Genomic DNA, 18,261 nt, shown 5'->3' with positions numbered 1-18,261 from the left:
TTAGCGCCAGTTTGCTATTCTGGATTAAACGCATAAGGAAAAAAAAGTTTTCCAGCTTTGCTACGAATTTAGGAATTTATATGGATACGATAAGTAAAATATTTGTAATAACATAATGTTTACTAAATGTTTGTAATATCATTAGTTATCACTTTGACCATGTGTGTTTATTGCGTTCGTTTGTTTATTGTGATCGAAGATGGAGCGTAAACAAATGGAAGGTTTCCGTTTCAGGCGACGTCATAAAGAAAAACATTATATAAATGGAATTCATTTCATTTATTTGGAAGTTCTAGGAAAAATTAAGTAGAACATTGGTAATAACAAAATCAACATGTAATCTATACTTGGTAAAATTGCTGAAGATTCAAAAACTAACCTATACACAGATGTATAAATGCGTCTGTTTCTTCGTTGTGATCAGAGATTAACATAAACAAAACATTGGTTGTCGTTTTCTATTGTGCTTTTTAGCGTGTTTAGGAAACGCAGATATAAAATCGCCTTTATTTTGATAATTCTGGATTTTCAATCATACAACAAAAGCTAGTCTATAGAGTGATGGTTTTGCTATTCACCAGTTGTCTTATACAATAGATATGACAAACATTAAAATTTGTCTGTATTTTGGGTCATGTTATAACAGGAAATATATGGTGTTTACACCTATCCTGGTTGTAATTTTAACCATTTTTTCAAGTTATTAGAACCTTAAAGTATATTAAATGTTTGATTTATTTACAAGAACAATTTGATATAATAAAGAAATACAGTATAGTACAAAGAAAGTATTGGAAATGGGTAGTAAACACATTTGAATAGGCAAATTGCTGGTTGCCATGGCCGCAATGGAATTCTTTCTGTTAGTTGTGTTTCGAAATATGCTATTTTCCATTTATACGAGGCCATTAATCAACCAAATTCTCGCATACTTCGGGACCCTACTGTATCTATGCCTTTCAGACGGAACACCATTGCAAGGGCAGACCTGCACCCTTTAATGGCAAAAACCGAAAGGAGCTTATCTCTGCAAAGAAAGACTAGGAAGTCTGCGATCTGAGTCAGAGAGGCTCCGACCGGAGAGATACCCCTTCCACTACACCAATTACAGAAGACCAACCACTTCCCCTGGTAGACTGGGGAGGAGGATCTTCTAAGGTACCCTGACATCTCTCTCGCAGTGAGTCGCGAAAAGCCTCACGTTTTGAGGATATGCTGGATAGTCTCCACGCGTGAAGTCTGAGCGACTGAACCGCCTGGTTGTACCTGTTCGACAAGGGTTCCCAAAGGAGATTGGGCCAGTGTGGTACCTCTCTCGGTGCCTCAACCAGGAGCTACAACAGATCAGGAAACCACTCCATGTGTGGCCATAGTGGAGCAATGAGAGTCATCCTGAGTCCTGGAGCTACTAGGACCAGGTACAGGACTGCGCGAGGCAAGCAAAGAGGGGGGGGGGGGGGGGGGCGTGTAGCAATCCAGTAGATTCCAAGGATGTTGCAGTGCGTCCTTGAACGCAGCCGCGGGATCTGGTATTGGAGAGCAAAACACAGGTAGCTTGGCGTTGTGCCGTGTTGCGAAAGGTCGATGCACGGTTCTCCCCAGAGGTCAAGTACTCAACTCGCGACCCAAGGGTGAAGAGACCATTCTGCCCCTATTACCTGGTTTCTGCGACTTAGGGCGTCTGCCAGAACACTTCTCTTGCCTAGAATGTACCTGGCTGACAAGGTTATGTGTTGACTCTCTGCCCACAGAAACACCTGCCTCGTCAACTGCTGCAAGGGACGTGAGAGCGTGCCCCCTTGCTTGTTGACGTGTGCGACCACGGACGTGCTGTCGCTTGTCAGCACTACCGAGTGCTCTCTCAAATGGGCCTGGAAATGAAAGATTGCTATCGAGACTGCCATCACTTCCAGCACGTTGATGTGCAGGTGTTTCTTCTCTTCCGACAACACACCTGACACGACCAAGTTGTCCAGGTGTGCACCCCAACCTTCCGTGGACGCGTCTGGGAACAGACAGAACTGAGGTGTAGGAGGGTTTATGAGAAAACTCTCTCATGAGGTTCTCCTCGTTTAGTCACCAAAGGAGATCCTCCCATACCTCACGTTCCATGAGGACCGGACGAGAGGGAGGATTGGTGGCTGCCGAACCACTGGTCCTTCTCCAGCGAGGAGAGGTGACCTAGAAGAGCTTGCCACTGGAAGGCTGGAATGCCGAGTCGATCAGCTTTTTAGATACTTCACCTTCTGCTTGGGAATGAGGTTCGACTTCTCACAGTTCACCCCGATCCCCAGATCGCAACAAAGTGCCAGAAGCGAGTCTCGATCCTGAATCAACTGCTCCTGTGAGGGAGCGAAAATCACCCCGTCGTCGAGGTACATCAGTGGGTGGATGCCCCTCGAGTGGGCCCAAGCTGCTACTGTCGTGAACACTCGCATGAACACTTGGGGAGCTGTGCACAGTCCGAAGCAGAGAACTTTGAACTGGTACACCGTGCCCTGGAAGGTGAATCGGAGGTACTTTCTAGACAACCGATGAACTGGTACTTGAAAGTACGCATCCTTCAAGTCTGTCGAAAGCATGAAGTCGTACTGTCTGATGGCTAACAGCACAGTGCAAACTTACAGCATCTTGAACGCAGTTTGCTGAACAAACTTGTTCAATGGCGAAAGGTCGATAATCGGTCTCCAACCTCCTGGTAACTGATCGTGTACGACTTCTAGCGCATCCTTCTCCAACATTTCCTGGACCTCCGCCTCCAAGGCCAGAGCCTTCAGGGATGTTGGAGCGTATGTGTCGAACGCTAATGGAGTGGAGGATAGGGGGGCCCTATGAAACATGAATGGGAGCTTGTACCCTTCGCGAAGGGTCCACACTACCCATTCCTCGGCCCCGAGGTACTGCCAAATCGCCCAATGGTGCAATAGGCATCCCCCTACCCTCGGCAGCATGGGAAGGGGAGCGCCAATCTCAGCGTTTCCCTTTCCCTTGCTTGCCCCTGTTCTTTCCCCGACGTAGAGGAGCTCCCGAGGGAGGCTGAAAGGTCTGTTTGGGGGCAGAACCCTTCTGAACAGGAGCAGGTCTCGACTGCGCAGGAGCACAACCAGTGGTACCCTTGCTACTTCCTGTGGGCTTGCCCTGAATCGGCCTGGCTGCGGACAGTTTCGCGGGACCAGGTCCCTTGAAACTCACAGCCTGCGCCTGGTGGATAATGGAGTCCTTCAAGTCGAGGCGCCATTTATCCCGTGCGGCCCGAACTACCTCTGGTATAAAGAGAAAAGTTGCAAGGGCCTCTCCTGAAGCAATGTCTCGCCAAACGAGCAGCTACTGCCTCACGATTTTTGAGGATCAGATTGGCATACTGGGTAGCAAGCTGGTCAAAGAACTTCCTCTGGTAGAAAGAGAGGAGTTGCAGCTCTAATAAGAGTGTTCCTGAGTGCCAGGGCCTCTCCTGAACTAATCTATCTCGCCAAACGAGCAACTACTGCCTCGCGATTTTTGAGGATCAGATTGGCATACTGGGTAGCAAGCTGGTCCAAGAGGAAAGCAACAGCTTTCCCACCAGACAAAGCCAGGTTCCTGTACTGCTCCATGTGTTCGGGGGTAGGAAGCTTGGTGTCCCGCGCGAACACTGTGACCATACCACACCAGTGGTCGAGCCATGAAGCAGCCTTGAGAGCAGCTACAGAGATGGACTCCATAGTTGAAATCTCAGAGACCGAGAAGGCCAATCTCTGGGATTTCAAGCTCTCGACCGAGCCCCCCCAGCAAGCACTCCAACCGCGGGGTCGATAGGGAGAGGACAAGACACAGAAGACTCGGTGACATAATACCTCTTCTGTCGCTGGAGTGGTTGAGGGAGAAGCTTGTTCGAACCTTGGCTCCTAAGCGAGTCACCAGGTCCTGCAATCTGGTCACTCACTCGGTCCAATGCTCGAGCAGCCTGTCTCAACCAGGGTAGTGTGAGGGGCCGTGAACTGCCTTCGGGAGCTCCCCATAGGATCTCCAAGGCTGTACACTTATCTCAGACACTACCTCAGGAGGAGCCCTGAGGCCTTTAATCTCACGCATGGGGTTAATGACCTCTAGGAAAGGCGACTCCACCTCGGGATCTTCGGTCTCCATGCCCGGTGAAAGCCGTGGAAGTGGCTGATCCCTCGGTCCCGGTACATCCGTAGGTGTAGGGGAAGCGACACGATGCACGGGTGATGACATTCCCCATGAATACCCTCGCTCTGGTCCTAGGACCAAACCAGGCGTGTATTCAGGAATCAAGGAAGGACCATGGCAGGGTTCATCCCCGACGGAATGCATCGAGGTTCCCACTACGAGCAAGTGCGTAACTAGTCGCTGCGAGCCCCACAAAGCTCCCGAAGGAGCTCGAGCGCGAGCGGGGTCGCTGGGAACTGCAGCGCTCAAACCAAGAGGTGTAGACAAGTTGGTCGCGCGAGTGGTGCGTGCGGCCTCACCTGTTACATGGCCAGAAAGCATGGGGGTTGGCTGCACCTCCCACGGCTGGTATGCACGAGAGCTAGCCTTGTCGCACACGACCTGCCACCATGCCACGGGCTGAGCAGCAAGGTGGCTCCATGCCGGGCCCGAGTCGCGCGGGTCGAGTGCGCAGCTGTCTGGGCCTGCTCCCTGCTCCCTGCTCCCGTGACACAAGTCGCTGAGTCGGTCCGTGTGGCTAGAGTAGTCGTGCGTACCGCGGATTCTTCACGAGAGACCACAGCTGAGATTTCTCGTGCCGAAGCCAGGAATCTCCTTTCCCCGCTCAAGAGCGGTTCAATTCGAGTCTGAGCAGTAGATCGGGGGCCAGAGGACCCCGTCACCATGCTCTGGGAAACGATACCTACGCCCTCGAGCGCGGTTGTCGTGCAACTAGGTCTTGCGCGAGATTCGCCGTGAACAATCCTACTAGTGCGGGGAACACGGGAATCTCGCACATCGCCCTCATTCTCCATAGGAGAAGAGGTGTCTCGGGGCGCCATGTCCTTTCGACTGTGACTGGCCTTCTTCGCTTTCCTCTCCTTCCCCTTCCTCTTTCCCCTGGGGGAGAAGAGCCAGAGTCAGAAGATGAAGACGAAGAGGAGGAGAGAGGAGGAAGAACTAGAAGAGGAATACCGCCCAGGCTTCCTCTTGTGCCCCCTCCGAGGTGCTGAAACGTTGGTCGAGGCAACAGCAGAGGACACTGGACGAGGATGTACAACCTGAGCCATGTCTGTAGGAAGAGCCGTGGTCGGTGAACATGGTGAACCTGAAAAACATATTGTATCAGCAGGAGTTTGGCAGATTTTAATTTTAACTGACTTGCGGGAGAAGCTGTAAAGGGTTTGCCATCAGTCGTTAAAGAAATCTGTGATTAAAACCTTACTCTCCCTTGTTTTAACAGGGAGTCCTGCAATTATTTTACCCTTGGATAAAGTTTGCATTTGGCCAGGAACAAATGCTTTATCAGGTACATAGTCAACAACAACAGGGGCATCAGTGAACATGGGAATCGATAAAGTTACAACCCAGGGTTGCCAGGTTTCCTAAGTGAGAAAAGGCAGACTTTGATCAACTGCAGCTTTAAGAAGTTAGAAGATACCTTTAAGGCCAACCTTTTATGATATTGCTAAAGGCTAACCAATTTCAAATAAAAAAAGGCCAAATTTGATGTCTTTAGCTGAAAAAGACCAACCTGGCAACCCTGTTACAAACTCAATTATATTCATGTGTTCATCAACAATCGTATCATTCAAATGACATTGTTGAAGCTCGTCCGCCATATTTAAACGACATCTTAACAAATTTAAGTCAAGCTTACCTGATAATCCGAGACGCCCAAAATTCCCCCTTCTTACCAGGTAACGTGTCGTCATCAGTATCAGGCTGTCCAACAATCTGTCGGATGTCTCTTGGGACCGCTGAAATAGCGGGAGCGCTAAGGTCAACCGCTCCCCCGGCGAAACCCAAGAAAACCCCGACAGGCTGTGAATCCGGGCTTCCCAAAATGGCGGCCAGGATTCACACTACGGCATGGAGAACCTCGAGAGCAAGGTTGTCCCCTGCATGTCGAGCAGAGCGTGTGCGGGTCTACAGAAGGTGACGAAAGCCACCCACTTCAACGCCCGCCACGGCCTGCACAACATCGCATTTTAAAGAGTAACTTTCTCTATAACAATGAGCAATCAATAGTACACAAGCACAAGAGAAGGCAAAGGGCTGCAGCGTAGAAAATGGAGAGTAGCACAACCATCCACATTGAGCCGAAGCGAGTGAATGGAAAGCGGACAGGCGGTGAGGGGGTTGCGGAGCTAAGCTCCGCCCCATACCGCCAGCCAACCAATCAGCACAACTGCCTAGTTTTCTTTCTCTTCGGCTGTTTCAGCTGAGCTGAAGCGAATTCCTAAATGAAATGATTACAAGGTTTGTACTGTATATTGCATCGGAACCAAATACTAATAATAATAATAATAATAATAGTAATAATAATAATAATAATAGTAATAATAATGATCTTGATGAAATGCGATGCTTCCGAACCAGATATTGGAACCTCGAGGAGAGCTACATCAGCTGAGATAATGCCCGTGCGCGCAGTAAGGTTTCCCAGAGCCATTATTAGCGATATCTTTTTCTTAAATGGTTCCACTTCAGGGATGGGTGGTGGTTCTACCTTGATAGGCCCATTAGAAGATTTAAGGGGGGCATTTGAAAAATTTGTTTTTTTATTAATAACTATTCATATTTTGTTTGCCCTATTCCCCCTTTTGCTTGTACTCTCACCATACTTCCCTGAAAAATGCTTTAAAAAATACTCCGCCCTAAGAGTTAAAATTGACGTTGCAGATAGATATTATGTATAGAAATAGAGTAAGAGAGTTTTTTTTTTTATTAAAATATTGGATCAATTTAAGGGAAAATTAATCCCAAAATTTTTGGGGGGATAAAATGAAAAATAACTCTCTAGATTAGTAGACAATTTATTTAGCTTTTATCTTCTTTTATTTTCCTTGAGATAGGTGAAATCATTACATCTGAGTTTCCATTTGAAGGTCGATAAGTTTAGTTTTGATAAATCGACTTCCAAAGTTTTAGGGCGATATTTTTTGCTTATGTGTCCATTTGTTTGCTTATAGTTATTCATTGAAAGTTTTATGACAATTTTCATGTTATATCATATTTGTCTTATCTGTAATTTATACTTTATGTATATTTCATTACATTCTATATATTTAGGCTCCTGGTCCCCCTCTTTCCTCTCTCTTCATGGTGTCCTTTCTTTCTACCTTCATCTTCATGCAGTTTATTCTTTCTTCCTCTTATGGAATGCAGATGTTGCATACATTTTCTTGGTCATAGCATTGTTTCTTCTGAACAAAGATGTATTCAAACCCAAGAGAAATAAAAAGAAATAACTGCAAAAGGAAAAAAAAAAAGTCAAAACACAGGAGCAGTTGGAATGATACATCTTGCAACGCCAATTTCTGAGCTGCTACTGGCAGTCTGTCATATCATTCCTTCACTTGCGCAACTCTGCGCTATTGCTGAAACATATAGTGTTGCCATATGCTGTAATTAGATACAGTATACATTTTTGAAAGCTAAATTGAAATTACTACCGATAAACTGAAGTTACTATTAGATTATACGAAAAAATACAATTTTCTCAATGATAGTAGGATTATGTTTTCGTCTTATATCTCCAAAACTATTTTAAATTTTTATATAAGATTTTCTGAGAATATAGACAAAAGGTGTACGAGTCTGTATACGAAATTTATCAGAAAATTAAATTTTTCTATCTTTTTGTCAAATGCTCTCCTTTAATGTTTCTTTGAACATTCTTCCTCTCTCCAACAACATTCACTGAATGGAAAGACAAGGATGTGGAGAAAGAATGGGAAGAGTCATGTTTACTCCAAGAATACAAGTTTCTACCTATAGCAGTATGTGAGTGAATAACAGGTAGTTCTCTTCCAGAACTCGACCTGTATGAGGAGAAGGATTCCTCTAAGGTAGGACTTTTAATGCCACTCCTACAAGGACCGTGTTTACAGTATCTAATTACTGTGAAGTCATCTATTTCAGATGGGGTGTCGCTCAAGGATAAGGGGGAAACAATTTCTTTTCGAGATTTCCTTGAAAAGTAATGTTTCTATTATTCTGAAAAAATTGTAAAATTTGAAGCATACGAACATTGGGCAAGGTACTAGTATGAGTACTGTACGTTGTGGTAAAGCAATGGGTTTGATTAATATAACGAGGTTTTGGGAATTGTAAGCTGAAGTTACCTGATAGGGGGGGGGGGGGGGGGGGGGGGGGGGGGGGGGGGTGGTGGGGGGGGGGGGGGGGGGGTGGGGGGGGGGGGGGGGGGGGGGGGGGGGGGGGGGGGGGGGGGGGGGTTGGGAGGGGAGGGGGGGGTTGTCGATTAATATAACGAGGTTTTTGGGAATTGTAAGCTGAAGTTACCTGATACTGAACCAAAGCTGATGATGGAACATAACCACGAGGGGGCTCCATTCATATAAGAGCTTGGGTTGTGGCAGTACAATTAGAACGTGCATTATTGTGTGACATGGTGTCATAGCCATTACGAGGAGGAATATCATCACGCATCGATATGGCGGCACTTTCAGTGAGGTCATCAAGAGTAAGCACAGTGGTCCGTTCAGTGACTTCATCACGTGTAGGCACAGCTGAAGCGGTTTGACCAACCTCAAAACATTGTGATGGAGAGTACTGGGACAAGTCCAGACAACTTGTAAGAGGATAGAGGTAACAAGGACCCCTGGGGGTATAAGGTAAGCCTAGCTCATGAAAAGGAGAAGGACAAAATAGATCCTCTAACAGGGCTACCTCAAAGGGAGCCGTGGGGGGGGGGGGGGAGAACGACATTCTTGAATCTACGGTTCCACGTATGGGAATAGGGGAGGACTTTCGGCACTTTGATAAGAGATATCTCCAAAAGCAAAAAGTCATCCCAAATGAAATTAGCCATATAGAGATAATCACTCAATACACTAGTTGGAAGCTTGGGAGATCTATGTATTTCTAAATAATCAGGGACTAAGGATACTGGGACTGAATCCGGCACAGGGAATGCAGCAGCCGTAGCCAAGGTATCTGTCACAAGCATCGATTCAGGATCACTAGGCACATGATCATCAATAATTAAATTGTCATTATGGCCATCGTCTTCTGTATCTAGAGCCTCAAAACGCTGAAGACACGAAGGAATAGGGTGGGGAATATCTTTGGATGCAGAAAAGACTTATATTTCTTACCATTACTAGAAGAAGACGAGAAAGGAGAACGATCTCTCTTACCTCATTTCTTGCGTCAAGAACAAAATCTCTCCCACTCGGAGGACCACCATTCCCTACAATACTCATATGGAGATTCCACAGAACATCGTTTGCGACAGCATTAGCAATTGTTAAGCACATGTAACACAGATAATGATAGGCACACAGTGACAATGATAAAGAAAAGACACAAAGCACTAAGTACTATAAGAGTAAACCAGAGTGGATTAAGTAAGTCGTGATCATACAGAAAAGAAGGGAGACCTCTTATCATAACAGTGACCAGGACAGAAATGAAGCCTACCAGCAACCACACAACACTGCCCAGCAGTGGGGTCGCTAGGTAACAAATCAGGATGCAACCGAGCGCTCTTCTTTTATTATTGTCTACTTGTAAAAAACGGTACTAGGAGTATATTAACCATTTAAATGACTCAGAAGTTTGTATCTGTGTAGGAATAAACTGATTTTCTGCCTCAGGGTTCAAAGGGACTATATAATCATCAATAGATATCAACTATGAACTGAAGTGACAGCTCACGTGTAGGTCAATAGATGTTCACCATCTGGTAAGGGTTAATAAAATACTTATTCTCAACTATTGGTAGTAAGAGAGAATTAAAATTTTGTAGTTTTGTGTGAACTTATTTTTAGCCTTACATTCAGAATAGCCAACATAAACAAAGAAATACTTATTTTGTATATATTCTTCCTTGGTCTCACTCCATCTCTAATGCATGAACTTATTTTCAGTCTTGCATACACAATAGCTCTATAAACTAAAAAATACTTACTTTGTATGATATATTCTTCCTTGTCCTCGTTCTGTCTCTAAAACTAATTCCTCAATAAATACAAGAGAATTGTCAGTAGTATAAACTGGTCGTTCATATGTGCGAGCAACTTTTGTAACATCAATGTTGTCAGGAATAGTCAATTCAGGGACTTCATCCATAGACATTGGGATGAGCTGAAAGAGAATAATGTATGCCAATCATGAAAAATATCACTATAAGGAAAATTAAAAACTGCAAAAAAAAGTAATATGCAAGTACAAATATTGTTATTCAAATACAACTTTATAGGTTACTAAACTGCAAAAAAAGCACAAAAGCTTCAAAATACATTTAGTAATGTGAACTATCAGTACCTACAAGAAGCTAGACTAGGAAAAAAAGGATATTTCCTCAAAGAACCATCAGCCAAGTCGTTATACAATCTTGCTGACCCTAAAACCATAATAATACATCATCCATCTTAGTCAATTATTTTTTACTTAAGCGTACAGTATAATGAAACATTACAAAGTACATAAAAATTCAAAATTATTCTAAGGAAAAAAGTTTATATTTGAAATACAAATGCATTTATCTCTTTTTCTCTGGTATATTCAGCAATAACTATGCCTTAGAAATGGTGCTAGAGGAACATTTCACTGGGCGACACAGGTCCCTCGCCCAGAAATAGATTTTTCCTTTGTCAAAATCCCTTTATTTACCATTTGCCTATTGTGCATGTGTTGTTTATGCTCCAGATAATTATCTAAAAACCAAAATAAGAAGATTAAATATTTCTGGGCTCGACCTGTGTCACTCCGTGAAATGCTCCTATAGCACCATTTCTAAGCTATAGTTATTGCTAAATATACCAGAGAAAAAAAGGATGCATGGAATACCAGGAATAAACCCAGCTCTCTCACTCTATGAGTGTTGGTATAGTAAACTGGGGCGTGATAGAACCACGACCATAGGTCCCTCACCAGTTAGACCTCTCCCTCATCAACATCCCCTGGAACAACGAGGTGCCGTCCTACACCCGTCTGCTGCCTCCTACTACGACTATCCTTCCCCACCCCTACACCTCCTTACCTGCCTACCTCATTCCTCCATAGCACCAGCGTTGGTCAGACGTGTTTTGCTTTGCTCTGTGTTGTTTTGTGCTTTTAAAGATGTCCGCCATTTTAAATATCACAGCTCAAATTTAAATTGCACCACTAAGAGGTAGGTCTGTTCACTGCACTGGCACTTGACAATGAGCTGAACTTCATCGGAAAATGAAGAATTTTGAATGTTGTAGTTTTGATAGTCATCAATAAAACTCATTGAGAGAGAGAGAGAGAGAGAGAGAGAGAGAGAGAGAGAGAGAGAGAGAGAGAGAGAGAGAGAGAGAGAGAGAGAGAGAGAGAGAGATTCTTACAAATTCATAAAATATAAAAATCTTCATTTCTAACTTCCTGCACCCGCAGTACCATTGCAGTACATTGATGAGTTTTGTCATTCCTGTTGATATCACCCTCTAAAATATCAAATAAAAAATATAAATCTAATTTAAAGGGTACTTTAAAATACTTGTAATCTAAAATCAATAAACCAATGAAATATTAGTTTTAATTTAAATTTACAGAAGAAAGTCTAAATACGTTCTTATGTGTTCTGACACATGCTGTAATCTCATTAGCTGATCATCAGCCATTGTTGTTAACTCTGTCCGTAATGTACTTGTGTACCTATATTCGTTTTCCAATAAAATCTGAAGATTCAATCATATTTTAATGCTTTTACTATTTTAGTCTAATTCTGAATTTCAATTTCATTTTCAAAATAATAACATTTAATGTACCTCTCATGGTGTGCCAGACTGAGAAGGTTAGTCCAAAGGGTATCAGTCTTAACTTTTGAGTGCTAACAGAGCGGGATATAACTTGGCATGTGGCCCTTTGGGGGCAACCAGGGTCATTCCGAGGCCTGCACGATCAACACTTGATCAGCAGGCAAAACTGGCTGAATAAAGGATAAGCTTAAGCATCATCTAGATGAACCCATGAGTGCTGGAAAGCATCCTCAAACATTGCTCACTGATCTGAAGGAGGGAAAAAAGCACCTGGAGTATTCTGCTTAGCAGTGTAGCAAAAAGAAGGGCTCCTTGTAATCCCCAGAGGGCAAGAAGCCTCTCCTATGCAAGAATGTAGGGACCATTCTGATCTTACAAAATGCCCCTGATGACTGAGCATGCCTGGTAGTACTCATTCCTCTTGCCTCAAATCTACCTGGCTTACAGCTCTACGGTATTAGTACACTGCCCAGATGTGCAGATGCTTTGTTAATTTGCAAATGGGGGGAAGGGGGGGCAAGTGAAACCGTACCCCCTTGCTTATGGACTATACTACAGAGGGCCTCATCAAATGATTTTGGAATGTTTGCATAGTGAAAAATGCTCTCATTTCCCAAAAAAATGTACATAAGCTTATCTTTGAATGACTACACACACTCAGGTGAGAAGTCATGTGGAACTTACCTGGTGAGATTTTCCACATCCAGCTACCAGGATGATGAGGCAGTGCCTCCTGTCTCACTGGAATGGATAGTTTGAAGATTTCCTGGAGGCTAACCAGTGATACTTAAAACACAACTAAAGGGATCTCAGATGGAGAAGTCACTTCATTGGAATGAGCTTTTACTGCGAGGAATATGGCCACGATAACTGCTAGCACTGAACTGGGATGTTGCTCAAGAATACTTTTGGTCTGTAAGATGTGGGGAGCGGCACTCCAGAAAAGAAAGTTCCGTCTCAAAAGATACTCACTACCCAGGACTCGACCCTGTGCTCTGTCAGGTTACCCAAAGACATGACAACCATCCCCTTACTTGTGACAAGAAGAGGGAGGAATACAGAATCCATTTACAAGGAAGAGGTCGCAGGAGGTCCTGATCCAGGACTACGGAACATTGCAGCAGCCTTCTTACCCCTGATCCCACAGGCATTGCTGACTCCAAAGGTTTGGCAGCAGACATCTTCGAAGAAAGCCACCATTCTGGTAAAACATGCAATGGATCAGAGTTCTGCAAAGCAGTTCTCTACTTCTTCACTCTTGCCCGCACAGAATTCCTCGGAAGAGCAGATGTGGCTGCCCGCACTGATGTAACTGGGGAGTTAGCGCTATCTGGACTGACAATAAACAGTAATCCCACTAATTTGCTGACTGGTATGTCAAGATCTCTGCCTTCTAACCAGACAGCAAAGAATCCAGTACTTCTCCAAAGCCTAAGGGGTCGAAAAACCACTTGTCCTTGTGAAGTATGTTCCGTGGCTGACCACCTGTCAAGACACGAAACAGATTGGAAGACATGGCAGAAGACTCCAAGGGCCCCAATTCAGAAGCAAAGATGGATGGGCCTTCTGAATTGTCACTTCAAGGGGATTTACCCAGAGAGTGCGCTCACTAATGATTCAACCTGAAGAGGTGACATGGAGCAGGCTTTGGCAAAAAAAACCTTCACTGCCTCAACAGTAAATCTGGCAGGATCTTATTTGGCCGATTGTAAGCGAGAAATTTCTCTGATCAACAGACCTAATCGTCAACTTAAACCAGGACCAACTAGCAAGATTTTACCATGGTAGATCCAGAGAAGGCTTGACAAATGTGGGGTACTGAGATGTTGATAAATGACCAAGGTCCTACTTGGAGCAGCTCCAAGACTGCCTCACCCAGTTCATGAGTGCAAGAACTTTCAGAAATGAATTCTTCGATTCAAGGTTCTCTGCTTCCATTGGTGATGTGTAAGATCTGGTACCAGTGGGGCAAACGAATTCCAAGTACCTTGTATCGCATAGGATAAGGGTTCAGCAGACTCCTCCGGACACCTACTTCCTTCCAACGAAAAAGTGCATTTAAACCCAAGGATGGAACCTGCAATGAAAATGTGTACTGATGCCAGACCAGGTTGGTAGTTATCAGGGAGGGAGACACAGAAAAAGTACATTGTACTCTTCCTTCTGATGGCCAAGATAGAGAGAAAGCGCTGACCCTGTCCTTGTATGTACGGGGCTGCAACCAATCAATCACTAGTCTGTGGCCGTCAACTGCATGAAAGCACACAATTGCAACCTAAAGAAGTGATATCTTCTCAACATGGGACACAGCAGTACCCCATTCAGAGACGGGAGCAGTAATCATGATGCTGGAAAAGGGAAACAAATAATAGTTAGGTAATTTACAAATTACTTTTTAAACATTTATTTCATAACAAATCATTGTTAATTGTTTAATATTTTTCTTAATTGTCATCACTAATTAACTCATCCTCCATTTTAATCTCTCTAATGAATTGTCTTTTTATTGCAGACTTGCATAACTAACTACTCACACGGACCTAGGTTCTGAAAACTACTGCTCCTCTGAGTTGGTGGAAGCAATTTTCTGCATTGCATCCATTTGTTTTGTAACCAATTGTTGTTTCTGGCAAGAAACTACATTACTGTATGATATGTCTTGGTCGCTGGTCAAAAAAGGACTAGAACTTTTTAACGATGATGAATTGACTAAAGGGACCTGTTATCCATTGGATGCAAATAGTATTCCCGAGAGTAGAAAGAGCATGAAAGGAAGAAACTCAATTGTTGGATTTATCAAGAGCCGAGACAAAGTGAAATTTGTGCCAACCCTATATCTAAAGATGACAGGGCCTAGATTTAGTATATTTCATGTCTGATTCTCATCCCATTTGTAAAGATTGCAAAAATAACACTTTTAACATCAGTGAATTGCAGACTAATTCATAAAATGGACATTTCTCCGTAATGATCTCTATGGATTTCTAGGCATTCCATGCTTTTGGAACACAAAATGAGTGATAATGGTACTCAATATTTTGCAGTACAGCATACTTACATTCAGTCTGGATGACGGAAACTATCATATAATTTGTAAACTATTCCTGTGATTGTATAAAGAACCTTTATATCCTGCCTCAAGTAAGGAAGCTCAATGTTTTTTTTTTTTTTTTTTTTTTTTTTTTTTGAAAATAGAAATAGTGTATCTTTAAAGACATGGAGCTTGGGATCTTCAAGGACAATGATGAAAAGGTAAGGTACTTAACAGGATAAAAAAGACTGTGTGGAAAGCTCTCGGTGACATTATTAGTGACATTGTGTTATGTTAAGTACAGTAGTTTACAGTAGTTTGAGTACATTTGTAGGTAGTAGGTTGGCCAGGCCACCAACCACCCATTGAGATACTACCACTGGAGAGTTATTGGGTCCTTTGACTGGCCACACTGTTCTACGTTGGACTCATCTTTCTGGTTAGGCTCATTTTTCCTTTGCCTACACATACATTGAATAGTCTGTTTACACCTGACAACTCTAAAATTAGCGAACAATTTTTCTTCGTTCAAGCAGTTAAATACTGCACAGTAATTGTTCAGTGACTAATTTCCTCTTGATAAGGGTTGAAGAGACTCTTTAGCTATGGTAAGCAGCTCTTCAAGGGGAAGGACACCCCAAATGCAAACCATTGTTCTCTAGTCTTGGGTAGTGCCATAGCCTCTGTACCAGGGTCTTTCACTTTCTTGGGTTAAAGTTCTTTTGCTTGAGGGTACTCTCATGCTCACTATTCTATCTTATTTCTCTTCCTTTTGATATTTTTCGAAGGTTTATAGTTTATATATGAAAGATTTATTCTATTATTATTACTCTAATTAGGATATTTTAATTGTTCATTACTTATAGTTTATCTATTTTCTTATTTCCTTTTCCTCACTGGAAAAGGAGCACTGTTGGAGCCCTGGAGCTTATAGCATCTTGCTCTTCCTACTAGAGGTTGTAGCTTAGCAAGTAGTAGTAATAATAATAATAATAATAATAATAATAATAATAATAATAATAATAATAATAATAATCTTGTTCAAATACAACTGAATTTACCAATGAAATGGTTTGGATTTATGTGTGTGTTGTGTCAGTAATCTGCTGCGATTAGCTCAGAGTTCACTGCCTCACTGCTAATCTCACCTCATCTTATCTATATATAAAAATGAATGTCTTAGTTACTTTTGTGTGTGAAATTTCTGGAAAATTTACTAATTTTTACAGAAAACCTGGTAATATTTTTTTTGTCTATGCATAGATTACCCTTTATACATACATATACCAAGGCAATTCCCCCAAATTTGGGAGGTAGCCGACATCAAACAAATGAAAAAAAAAGGGGGACGTCTCCTCTCTACGCTCCTCCCAGCCTGACAAGGGACTCAACCGAGTTCAGCTGGTACTGCTAGGGTAGCACACAGCCCACCCTCCCACATTATAGGTCTTCAGTTTTGTTTATTTTAATAAAAAAAAAAACTATGTATTTTTATCACCATAAATTGACTCAGATTCTTCAGTAAATTTTCTATAAAAAAAAAAAAAAATCTTACCTGAAGTGAATGTAGCTTGTTGGGTTCCCTTGCCCAAACTAAATCAAGGGGTGATGCCTAGCATTCATATTGCTTTGATTTTTCTGGGACCAATCCACTTTAATGTACTGTAGCTGAAGTGAGGTCAGTATCCCAATAGTCAGTCAGTCTGAGTGCTACATCCGGCTCCAGTGCGCTAACCCATACAATGCCCTGGTCCTGAATTGCAGTAAGAACACGGAAGCAATCTTCAGAGAGCTCACTCCGAAGAGCTAGAGCGCTCTGGCGCCAACGCATGCTGGTGCTTCTGAGCCACCTAGGCGGATAGACAACCAGGTGAAGACAGCAACTCGCGCTAGCAATTGTGTCCGCCAGTAAACCCCGAAGGGTTGGGAAGCTCAAAAGAGAAGCAGGGGTAACTGCTCCCACTCTAAGAGACCAGCTGCTCAGCACACACTTTCACCCCAGAGGGAGAAAGTGTTATGGAGACACTTGTAAGAGTGTCGCACCTCAGGCTCTCAGATAGGCAAGAACCTGCAGCAGAGGCAGAAGGTCCTGGGGACAAGAAAACGAGGAGAGAATCCCTCCTCTCCCTCTTCTCGGCTCTAGAAGGGGATGAGCAGTTGTAATCTCCTGCTGTAGCCTCCCCAATCCAACACCTCCACTAGCTTATCCTTGGAAGAGGAACCCTTCAAGCCCAAGGAAGGCCACAAGAACACTAGGCTTCCCATGGGAGGAAGCCCTCTCCGTTTCACAAGAGGAAACAGGAGGTGCTACCTGTCCTGAGGGTAGTCCCCTTGAAAAGAAAGGAGGCAAAAAGGACTTTCCTGAACCTTATTTTTCCATAATGCATTTTGATTTCATGATAATTATCTTGACATGTTAAATAAAACTAGGCTCTCTAATTTCAGTATATAGCCTAAATCTGGGTCAGAAGTAGTAAAATAAAATGCTCTTCAAAAGAGAAATAAAATTCTGGCTTGCCTTAGTGATAGGAGGTACAGACCTCTATACTATCGAGGATGTTTTTTTTTATACCATATAAATGAATCCTGGAACAAACAATTCTGTCTTGAATTTATCAAGAGAGGAGAAAACCTACATTCTAAATATTATACCCACTACAGTAGACCACTTTCCCTATTCAATGTACATGGAGCACAGATGAAAGAAGGCCTGTAATTTATAGAAGACAAAACACATGTGTGAGAAGACATAAAGGATACCAGAACAATCTTGATCCAAAATTATCATAAAACAAAAATCTCTATGCATTCATACAGTACTCCTCTTTACATCACTTTGCCTTACATCCTTGAATATTAAATACAAAAATAAAATCCCCATTACACCACTTTAAGAGATCTTACATTAGTCGCTCCATCAAACAATAATTATGATAAATAGCTAAAGAGTATTAGACAAAATTCTTTTTATAAAAATGACAAATTCGAAGATAATTTGTATTTTTCCCAAACTGATATAAACCTAGAGTTATTTATCTGGATTATCTTTCGGCAAAGCTGGAAGGTAGCCATGAGACTTAAAATGCAAGGTGGCAACCCTTCCTAACCACTTGAGCGGGTAGACTGGGGGTACTCAGCCGCCTCTGTATATACTCTCACAGCAGTGAGTTACATCACTTTTGATTGCAGGCAGTACTTCTGGGGGACAGGTGATGGCGGGCCAATTTATATAACTCCAGGTTTGTATTAGTTATAGAAAAATAAAAATTATCTCCGAATTTGTCATTTGTTCCCATACAAACAAACCTTCCATCATTTATTTGGATG

General features: G+C 43.0%; 1 protein-coding gene across 5 annotated transcripts in view; it reads right to left on the bottom strand.

The window, feature by feature from the left end:
• Window positions 1-18,261, bottom strand: part of LOC137651745 (transcription factor SPT20 homolog) — a 589,276-nt gene that overhangs the window by 425,877 nt on the left and 145,138 nt on the right. For all 5 annotated transcript variants that reach the window (XM_068384967.1, XM_068384977.1, XM_068384972.1 and 2 more), the window contains exon 7: window positions 10,088-10,263. In XM_068384967.1, coding sequence (XP_068241068.1) covers window positions 10,088-10,263 — 176 coding nt within the window. The remainder of the gene's footprint in view (window positions 1-10,087; window positions 10,264-18,261) is intronic.

The sequence above is a fragment of the Palaemon carinicauda genome, chromosome 1 (genome assembly GCF_036898095.1).
Source record: "Palaemon carinicauda isolate YSFRI2023 chromosome 1, ASM3689809v2, whole genome shotgun sequence".
Lineage (NCBI taxonomy): Eukaryota > Metazoa > Arthropoda > Malacostraca > Decapoda > Palaemonidae > Palaemon > Palaemon carinicauda.
The sequence above is the reverse complement of the archived record's forward strand: the minus strand, read 5'-3'. Positions and strand labels throughout refer to the sequence as shown.